This window comes from Nannospalax galili, unplaced genomic scaffold, assembly GCF_000622305.1.
Source record: "Nannospalax galili isolate Female #2095 unplaced genomic scaffold, S.galili_v1.0 scaffold408, whole genome shotgun sequence".
NCBI lineage: Eukaryota > Metazoa > Chordata > Mammalia > Rodentia > Spalacidae > Nannospalax > Nannospalax galili.
Window position 1 is genome coordinate 1411342 of NW_008358662.1, and position 11008 is coordinate 1422349.

At 42.5% G+C, this 11008-nt stretch overlaps 2 protein-coding genes across 2 annotated transcripts in view; one reads left to right on the forward strand and one right to left on the reverse strand.

Annotated features, from left to right (window-relative positions):
- Acod1 (aconitate decarboxylase 1) overlaps positions 1-4481 on the reverse strand; it is an 81242-nt gene extending 76761 nt beyond the window's left edge. Inside the window, exon 1 of the mRNA XM_029558107.1 lies at positions 4287-4481. Coding sequence (XP_029413967.1) covers positions 4287-4481 — 195 coding nt within the window. The remainder of the gene's footprint in view (positions 1-4286) is intronic.
- A 243-nt stretch (positions 4482-4724) lies between these two features.
- Kctd12 (potassium channel tetramerization domain containing 12) lies at positions 4725-10605 on the forward strand. The gene has a single exon (XM_008822013.3). The coding sequence runs from the start codon at positions 4875-4877 to the stop codon at positions 5856-5858; it is 984 nt and encodes a 327-aa protein (XP_008820235.1). The 5' UTR covers positions 4725-4874; the 3' UTR covers positions 5859-10605.
- The last annotated feature ends 403 nt before the right edge of the window (positions 10606-11008 follow it).

The window sequence follows — 11008 nt, forward strand, 5'->3', positions numbered from 1 at the left end:
TTTTTTTCCAATTCAAGCTACCTAACCTTTCTTTACTGAGTTTTTAATCTGTAAAGTGGCAAAATACTAGAAACTACTATTTAGTACAAATAAAGTACTCTGCCCAGGGACTGTGAGATGCAGTTGCAAAGCACAGTTTCTAAAGCTGGACTCCTGGGTTAAAACCCAGCTCTACCATTTATGCGCTATGTGATCCAGGAAAAACAAGTTAGCATCTCTGTGTCTTAGTATCTCATCCCCAAATTGGGCTATAGTAGTACTATTGTGGAGATTAAATGAGTTCATATCTGCATAGCGATGTAAACAGAGCTGGCATATAGTAAGAGCTGTATAAATACTTGCCATTATTACTTCCTGGAAAAAAGCTTCAAATATTGTTTGTAAGGACATGGAAATAAAAATTAAAACTTCCTAACAAATTTATTTTCTGTTTGGTTCTATTAAGCATAGAAACACCAAACCTCAAGGGTAATGGCATAGTGTTGGGATATCCCTTGCTTCCTAGTAAGCTGGCAATGCCTTTCACATAATATTCTCTTTCTTTATAGGTTACGTATTGGTGCAGTTTAGACCAAATATTAAGTTTACTTAGTTTTCTGATTCACTTAAACCTACTGCTATTTAGTTAATCTCTGCACCCAATTTTTTTTTCTCTCTGAATGTAAAAGGCAATGATTTTTTAAAGCTTGCATAACAGAAAGGATTTACACATATTGGGAGGATGATAAATGCGCCAAACATTTATTCAGGACAATTTCTGGTTCTGTATCTCCTCCCCTTTTCCCACAGCTTCCATTTTAATGTTTCTGCCATTCGTTTATTCATTCAGTATTTACTGAGCAGACTTGTCGGGCACCGTGATAAGTGGTGGAAAATAATGATTCTGACACTTGGATGGTGTTTTACAACTTACAGATCATTTTCACATATATTAAATTCATTCAGTCCTCAGAGGCACTTACTTCATTTATCTCTAGCTATTCCTTCCCTTTTAGCTTTATATTTCTCTTAATGTTCCTTGTTCCTTCCCTCAAATCACTGGTGTATAGAGTATTTTCTAAGTGCTTTGTGGGGTGGTGTGGGAGTGGGAAAAGCTGGTTGGAAGAGCAGGTGGTAGAGAGGAATGAGATGAGAATTTAGGCCAGAGATGCTTCCAATATAGACATCAGCATCAAAGCTCCAGGTGCTTCTGGGTATATTATCTCTTACTTAGGAAAGTGCAGTCACCTAAAAAGGAAAAATGGCCATCAGGGAGTCCTTCCTTCTCAATCAGTGGATTGAGTCTAAACATAGGGGCAATGGTTGCCCAAGTCCTCCTGGATTCCCTTCCAATTAGGCATAGTTGACATCCTGGACATGCTAAAGACCTATGACTTGCTTTCCTCTAAATGTACCCAAGCCCACAAGTGCCAGTACCAAAGCTCAATTATATTTAATTTTAAATTTTGTGATACCAACCACTGGGCAAGAAACAGAACACACAAAATCAACCAGAAACTTATTCCTTTGTTCTCAAATCACAGCTTCATTCATTATTGTCTGCCATGCGTGGTAAGTCTGGCTTCTATAAGGAAACACCAGTGGCTTTTCTGAGTAGAGGAGCTTATGATGGACGAACATCATCTCAACAGGCAGAGAATGATGGATTTCTGCTCTTGTGTGTAAACACACAGTACCTCTCACATGTCAGTCTCTACTCAAGTAATTACTTCAAGGGTACATTAGATGCTCGCAGGATGAAAACAGATGACATAGTGCATAAACTTGTGCTGTGAGACAACATACACACATTCCCAACCCAGGTTCCTTTGACTTGCTTGATGTCTGTCTAGAATGCTGCTCTTCCAGAATGTACCATCTGTCTCTTATTCAGTTCCAATGTCACTTCATGGAGAGTCTTTCTCTAAGCAGTCTATATCAAGTGGTATCTTCACACTTATCATTTTATGCCATTTCATGACCTTTTTCTTGGTGTGTGTGTGTGTGTGTACTATACACTCTAAGAAGGCAGTGATTGTGATCATTTTTAACATACTTCCTGGAATACAACAGCAAATCTTGAATAAATATGGATGGCATATATGAATGAGAAATAGATATTTATCAAAGGACTATAAAATGCCAGCACTGTTCTAGGCACTGAGGATATAATAATGAGTGAAGCAGGGGCTGGAGAGATGGCTCAGTGGTTAAGAACACTGACTGTTCTTGCAGAAGACCCTGGTTCAAATGCCAGCACCCACATGGTGGCTAACAACTGTCCGTAACTCCAGTCCCAGGGGATCCGACAGCCTCTTCTGTCCTCCACCAGCACTGCACAACACGGGCGCACTTACCTACATGCAGGCAATACACACATACACATAAAATAAAAATAAATAAATAAAACTTTTTTTAAAAGCCAGGCATGGGGCTGGAGAGGAGGCTCAATGGTCATAAAAATAATAAATAAAATATTTTAAAAAATGAGCAAAGCAGACAAAAATCTCAGAACTCATTGGGTTTTATATTTAGGGAAAGTGACTTCAGCAAATAATTCAGGAACAGGGAAACCATTGGCATGGAGCTGTGCTTTGTCAAATAGGGTGATCAAGAAAGGGAACCTGGAGGAGAGAAGGGCAGGTGTGCGGGGGAGGCTGAGTCATTTAGGCAAAGAGAAAAAGAAGGACTATCTTATTCCTTGAGAAGACTGAGTAGAGCTGTGAGTAAAATAGCGAAGCGTGCAGTCTTTCAGGTTATTGCAAAGACTGGTTTTGCTCCTGTGTGAGATGGGATGCCACTGTAGGGCTCTGAGCAGATTGACACATCTGATGTAGGTTCTAACTGGATCCTCCTTTGGGTTCTAGTAATGAAAGGAGACCACAGTGGAAATAGTTAGGAGACCCATGCAATAATCCAGGCAAGAGATGATGGTGGCTTTGTCTACAGAAGTGACAGGGAGATGGTAAAATCCCTAACCGGAAGGACCTTGTAGGCAGAGCTGACAGGATTTGCTGAAACAATGAACAAAAGTAATGACTTTTTTAAAAAAGTGTTGAATTGAAATAAAAGGTTTTTCTTGTCTTTGCGGAAAAGACCGGGTTTTGTCAGGGCTGAGACACTGATACAACAAGTTAAGTACTGGAACTTGGAACTCCTGTCATCTATTTATCCCAAAGAACAGTACAAAAAAAAGTAATAAAATACATTAGTACCAAAAATCTGTGCTTGCAATTAAGTAGGCTGGTCTGGGGCCTGATCTTATTTCAGCACACTGACATGAGTGCAGTAATTGTTCAGCAGACATAAACATTTCAAAATGAAAATGACACTTCTCCGTGAGGAGACTATAAAGCTCATTAGATAGTTACACAAAGGGTAAACATCATTATCAAGAACAAAGATCTTTCCTGATTTATCCTGATTGACAGCCTGTCCTTTAAACCGATCTGATAACTGCTCAGATCCTTCACCCTTTGCCTCTTGGCTGCTCTGAAGGAGCCTTGGAGATTCTTCAGCCTTGAATTCTTCACAGCCCAGTAAATAGCAGATGCATAACAAGCATTTATTAGATTTCTGATATCTTATACCTTCCCCTATTCTTGGTCTTCTTGATTCATTGACTTACAAAGTCAACGATCAAATATGAAATTTCAGATGTGTACTGAGTGCAAAGACAGAACATTCGCAGAGAGCTGTGTGTTCCGCTCATCTCGGGGGAAGGGGATGGGAGGAGAAGGGGAGGCTTCCCAGAAGAGGCAGAGTTCTGTGGGCTGTAATTTGCGGGTGACCGCGAATGTGCAGGGCGGAGGAGGCCTTCGTGACCTGGATTGGATTTTAAAAACCTTCAAACTTACACTCTTCTCTGGAGGAGAGGGAACTTGTGAAGAACTGAAGACAAAGACTTGGGAAGCCAGGGTGCCTGGACCTTTGAATAACTATGCAGGATCAGAAAGTCAATTTTCTGTTTGTGTGTATGAAAGTTTCAAAGAATAAACAAAATTAAAAATTGCATCAGATTGGAGTTTTCTGGCACTAGTTACAGATGGCTGAGAGGAACCCGTGGCTTCACATCCCCCTTTCGGAGGCCCTTCTCCAGGTCGCCCTCTTCGGCATGCACTCTGAGCCACTGTTTCTGCCCACCCAGCTTCCTCAGTCATTCCCGCTCACTGCATCCTACTTTGAGGTCCACTGACCAATGCGCTTATAAACCCAAAAAGTAAACTCCCAGCGTCCTAGGGCAGTATACTGAACTTTGCTTGCGGTTTCTAGGGATTCTTAGTCTATATGGCAGCCATATGACCAACCCTTGTCTGCTCGGGGGCTGGGACAACCTCTGTGTCCCTCCAGGGTTTTGGGTTCTGGCCAGAAATATCTTCTATGTTAGCGCCATCGCTCTGCAGTTTGCATAGGTCAGTTCTGGAGCGCGCGGGTCGCACACGCTTTTCAGCTTTGCGGGGCGGGTACGCCAGAAAGTTTATGCTCTTGCTGACTACAGCCATCCTGGGGCGACTGCGGAAGAGGGAGGTCAGCTGGGAGGGAACAGGGTTCGAGACAGTCGGGTCGCCCCCGAGCGCGATCGGGGTGGAGCCAGCCTCGGGAGCCGCGTCAGCGTTTCACAAGCAAATCCACCGCGCCGCTCCTCCCCCGCCTGGCCGAGGCTCCTCGGCTCAGCCGCCCACGCCTCCTGCGCCGCCGCGCCCTTGCAGCCGGCGGTACTTTAGCGGCGCGCGGGCTGCGACCCGCCACTCGCCTGGAGTGCGCGGGCGAGGCGGGCGGAGCGCACCGGGCTCTGGGGCCGCACCGGCTCGCAGCGCCGGGCTCCGAAAAGCGGCTGCAGCTCCTGATCGCAGCCGCGCTCCCTGTGCCTGGTCCAACCCAGACTCCTCCGGGTCATGGCTCTGGCGGACAGTACTCGAGGATTACCCAATGGGGGCGGCGGCGGGGGCGGCAGCGGCTCGTCGTCGTCCTCTGCCGAGCCGCCGCTCTTCCCCGACATCGTGGAGCTGAACGTGGGCGGCCAGGTGTATGTGACCCGGCGCTGCACCGTGGTGTCGGTGCCCGACTCACTGCTCTGGCGGATGTTCACGCAGCAGCAGCCGCAGGAGCTGGCCCGGGACAGCAAAGGCCGCTTCTTTCTGGACCGGGATGGCTTCCTCTTCCGCTACATCCTGGATTACCTGCGGGACTTGCAGCTCGTGCTGCCCGATTACTTCCCGGAGCGCAGCCGGCTGCAGCGCGAGGCCGAGTACTTCGAGCTGCCGGAGCTGGTGCGTCGCCTCGGGGCTCCCCAGCAGCCTGGCCCCGGGCCGCCGCCGCCGCACTCCCGGCGCGGGGTGCACAAGGAGGGCTCGCTGGGTGACGAGCTGCTGCCGCTGGGCTACGGCGAGCCCGAGCCCCAGGAGGGCGCCTCGGCTGGGGCGCCGTCGCCCACGCTGGAGCTGGCTAGCCGGAGCCCGTCTGGGGGCGCGACGGGTCCCCTGCTCACGCCGTCCCAGTCGCTAGACGGCAGCCGGCGGTCCGGCTACATCACCATCGGCTACCGCGGCTCCTACACCATCGGGCGTGATGCCCAGGCGGACGCCAAGTTCCGGCGGGTGGCGCGCATCACCGTGTGCGGCAAGACGTCGCTGGCCAAGGAGGTGTTTGGGGACACCCTGAACGAGAGCCGGGACCCCGACCGGCCTCCGGAGCGCTACACCTCGCGCTATTACCTCAAGTTCAACTTCCTGGAGCAGGCCTTCGATAAGCTGTCCGAGTCCGGCTTCCACATGGTGGCGTGCAGCTCCACTGGCACCTGCGCCTTTGCTAGCAGCACCGACCAGAGCGAGGACAAGATCTGGACCAGCTACACCGAGTACGTCTTCTGCAGGGAGTGAGCCTCCCAGCCCCCTCGCCACTCCTGCGCCCACTTCCCTTCTCCATATGGGGGACAAGATCGTAGATCCCCCTCCCCCCGGTCCCCTCTACCTGGTTCCTTCTACCGCTTCCAGTAGCTCGGTCAGACCCCTACTTGAGAATCTGAAGCCACATCTTCGTCTTCTTGGGACCCCGCTAACCGAGAGTGCTCAGATGTAGCCCTTCACCTATGCTTCCTTTACTACCCTTCTCCCAGATTGTACTTCCCTGGGGATCTAGTGGGGCAGTGCGGTGTAAAGTCACCAAGTACCTGGGACTGACTGAATTGTTTAGAACCTAATTGGACCATGTTCAGTGTGCAGAAGAGTCCTCGAAATCTTCTTAAACCGTTTGACTCATCCGTGGTTTCAGAGATTAGAACTGATAGCGCTGTGTGGGCATAGTGTTTTAAAAGATCATTCAGAGTTGATCCTCATTAGAAAAACAATTTTAGAAGACCGAACGGAAGACTGTGATGCTGGAATTAAGACACTTTGGAGGCAGTTCAGTGACTGTAAATAAAGTTTTCAAAAATTACAGGTAGAAGTAGACTCTAGTGCTGGTAACGGGGAAGGATCCCGTCTTTCCCACACAATAAGACCTTCGCAGGACCTTAAATTTGTAGAGAGTAATCCTCCTGCCTGCGGAGGCGCCCTTTCTCCTCAACTCTTAGCCTGAGCTCCAGGCTCTGTTGGTTGATAAAGAAGCACTTCTAAGCAAGGGAAGGGAGCTGTCTCTTAGAAGGCAAGGCTGTCCAGACTCCCTGTGCTGCTGAAAGACACCTGGCACTGTCTAAAGGGATCTGGGTAGTAATGCACGTCGTGGGTAGTAGGTAGGATCTTAAGGCCCTTTGGTCTAAGACTGGTGGGAGGACTGGGAAGGGAAGAAAAAGGGGAAGGGTGGGAAGGGAGGAGCGGACATACTCATTTATTATTTGAAAGTTGGAAGTTTGTATCATACGTTTGAGTACATGCACATTTTAAAAATAGCAAACAGCAAACATAAACTTGGATTTTATCAAGATTAGTCATAGACCTACATTTAGCTGGCAGTTTATTGAGTCCTAAACTTATAAGTTGCTAATAACTTGTATAACTTAACCAAAGAGTTACCTAGTAGGGTTTTAGTTACTAGAACTTCAATTTTCTTGTTAATTATAATTCCTGATTTTAGAATCTATTTACTTGAGCAAAGTAAGTGTGATTTTGGTTTACTTAGACTTAAGATCTGTTATTTAAAAAAAAAAAAAAAAAAGTCCAGCAAATGTAGACTGCTGGCAGGTCTGAAAATCTGAGCAGCACTTCTTTCTGCATTCGTCTGAAGTTAAAGTGGAATCTTTTCCAGTGACAGAGTTGAAGATAATGTAAGCACCAAGAACTGCCCATCTGTAGATAGCTGCAAAGTGCAATGTTTTTAAATGAAGCTAAAGAAACGCTTCAGTGTGAGCTGAGCAATAAAATGGTGTTTTAGGTAAATGCAACAGAAACAGACCTGGTTGCCTTATGCCTTTACTCTCATATGGAATAAATTCCCAGTGTATATCCTATGTGCACCATAAATGAAGGGAAATGAGTCCTTCTCATACTTCCTGAGGAGAGGCATCCTTTGGATAATCTGTGAGGATGGAGAAGCCTTGTATTTTTTGTTTTAGCATCTTTCTCTGAAATACGTTTTTAAAGATTTTGTAAGAGTCGTTTTCAGTGTTTAAATTAGCGCTATTTTCCTTTTTAAAAAAGAATCTTGTACTGTATCTTACTGTGTCCATGACAGATGTTACAAATTTGGACAGTTTTATTCTTAGACTCATGTGATCCAGTCTGTATATACCATATATAAACATTTTACACGAATCATTTAGTTTTTTAATTCATCTACTAGCACTATAAATTTTCCTACATTTACCCCTGGTAACTTGCATTGGATGGTGTATATACTAAAGCAACATGTTTTGATGAGTTTCTTATATTCTTGTCTATGAACCTGGGTCAGGAAAACACAGAACTGTAAAGCTGAGTTTGCTCCATACATTTTTGCTTGTATTAGTTGTATACCAATCATAAGTCAACTGTCTACTTAAAAACAAGGTACCTGTATTTTTAATCCACTAATGCTTTCATTTTAATTGGGAAAGAGATTTGAGTTCTTTTGTTAGAGCTATACTTTTTAAAGCAAAGTTAGCTTTGTGTTCAAGGGCTGCAGTTTTAAGTGAAAGGGAAGCAGGAAGTTGTGTTTGCTTTTATGTTGAAATGGTTTTTAGACGAGGCAATATATTAGAACTTAACCTTTGTCTCAACCTGAAATGATTTAGAACTGTCATTCTCTGGCCAAGAGTGCCACAGATTTCTCTATCCCATGGCACTCTGTTAGATTTGCTTAACAAAAATGCATGATTAAGAACATCTTTAGAACAGATAAAAAACATTGACAGATGGCAAGACTTGGAAGTTCTGATTTCCTTCATCAATTCTGCACAACTCTTAAGAGACATGAGAAACTGCTAAGGTTTGTCTTTACTCAAGCCTTATGAATTGTGCATTGGAAAACTTTGAGTTGCACTATTCCGTTGTCTTACACATAGGCATCTTACTGCACCCCTTATCATACCCTGGCTGCCCTGATTCCTATGCTATTTTAAAGACTGGGGATTTAGTCGTGGGAACAGTAAACTGAGCTTTTCAGGAATGACTGTGCCCTCTGCTATTGAAGTGAAAACGTTGTACTTTTAGCCCAAAATTAAGGCTGAGTAGTTAACTCATTTTATGTTGGGTACCTAGTACAATTGAGGTAGGATGACTTGGTATGAGTCCTTTCACATCTTTATCTCTTTGGGCTTTAGAAGAAGCCTTTAGGGCTTACAAAGTAGTCTGAAGTGTTGGTCATCACTTGTGAGCTTGAGAAGGGTACAGAATAGGGTCCACCTGAATAAGTTCTTCAGTGATACCCTTGAAATGACCTAGAAGAATGTTGTAAACTATTCAGATAATCATGACTGCAGTAATCCAACTCAGAGATGCATGAATTTGCATATGTTGTTCAAATTACCATTTGTTGCAGATACATAACATTGGATTTAATAACTAAAAAAAGAATTGTTGATAGTTATGGTGGTTAAAAAATCCAGGTACTCTATACCACGTTTGTGTACCAAGTGTTTGACATATTTTCTGTTTTTTAATACATGTAGTCTATGAATTATGTTCATTCTGATTGTTTCTTTTTGGGTTTTGAATTAATGACAAAGTGTTAATTCAAATACTAGTTGAAATTGTCTTCTCTTTCAAATCAGACTCCTCTACGTGTATTCAATATAATTACACCTGCTGCTTCTTTGAGGAAATATATAATGAGACCTAATGGGCAATTGGCAGTGCTTACAAAAATATTCCAGTTTTTATTGGGATTTTCCATGGAATGTTATTATGACATTAAAGCCATGTAAGATGAAGCTTTGATAATTTTTTACTTTTCAAATTATGGTGAATTCCAATCTAGTATTCAAATCATCTTTGTACTCTTACATGTAAAATGGTAAATTTTAATGCAGATGTTTAGAACAGTATTGAGTGGAGGAATTGAATTCTTTTAAGAATTTCTTTTATAGTCTAAATTACAAGTACTGTACAAAATTGACAAAATAAAAAATTAAAATCAGTATTTTTATTGTAAACTTATCAGTCACTACTTTGCTTGGAATTTTTCTTATGTTTGTTTTTATCATAAATCATTAAAAACCTGAATTGTTTTATTCTTGAGAAATGAATAAAATACAGCATTCTTATCCCCAGAGTCTGTAGTACCTAGAATAGGTTTTCACATAGTTAGGAATGAGTTGTGTTGTAGTCAAACTTCCTTTGTGACAGTTTTGGAAAAAAATCTAAAAATATTACTATTTGAGGATTGAGATTCTCTACTGGGTCCCTTAAAACTTAACAATGGAAGAAATTCAACCAGAATACTTACATTAGAACATAATCACGTATGGTAGGAAGATGAATTAGTTGACCAAGAATTCTTGCCATAAAATGTTTTATGATTTTTTTCCCAAGCCAGTTTTGTTTATTTAAAATATGTTTGAAGGTATGTGGACATTAATTGTAATGCAAACTATTATACAACTGTATTTGTGACTTTATAGGCAGGTAAATTTTGCTATAACTATTGATACAAATAATAAAAATTCACTTATTACTACCACTAGTAACCATTTAATAAAAAAAGGGTCAAAACATTCATCCTTGATATGAAATTTGAACATGTAAATGATGTTAATTAAAATTTTCTGGGTATCTGAAAAATTCTTACTTATTAAACAATATAGGATTTTCATAGAACTATCTGGGATTCTGAAATGTTGAAAATGTTATTTGTTAAGTTATACATATCTTTGAGCCATTTCTTAAATTCTAAGGGGACATGAAAAAATATAAGATTACCAGACTTTTCTAATGAAACATAAAGCCAAGGAAAAAAGCCTCTCTATATTAATAAGAAAACAAAAACAAGAACATGTGGATGAAGTCTTTCCAGGAATGTCCAAATTTGAGAATTTAGTCATCCATCCAAATCTCTAGAGATTTTTATTTTCTCTATTCACAACCAGTTGTATAACAGAAATACTTGATACTGGTTTCCCTCCTATGTGTGAAGTGATGAATCAATCATTTATTATGTGACTTGTTATGTATTCTATTAAACACTAAAGAATAAAACATTCACTCATTTAATTATTCCTTTTGGCTCCTTTGTATGGATTGGCTGGAATACTGGTCTAATTTAATTTAAGGAGGGTTTTTTTTGGGGGGGCGGGGCAGACAGGGTCTCATGATATAGCACTGACTGGCCTAGAACTCACAGAGATCTGCCTGCCTCTGCCTCTGCCTCTGCCTCTGCCTTTTCCTCCTGAATGCTGCTGGGATTAAAGGCATGTACCACCATGCCTGGCAATTTTAAGGAGTTTTTAAATACTGGGACTGCTTTCCACACTGTTGTGGGATTGGTGACTAATTTTCATTAAATCAGCATTGTTTTGTTGTCAAGAATACATAACAGGCAGTTTGACAGTCATTGTTGAAGAAAAGCCCTTCATAAACCTTTTTATTTTATTTTATTTTATTTTATTTTATTTTATTTT

Coding starts and splice junctions, on each gene's coding strand:
- Kctd12 (XM_008822013.3), top strand. CDS start 4,875: ATGGCTCTGGCGGACAGTACTCGAGGATTACCCAATGGGGGCGGCGGC.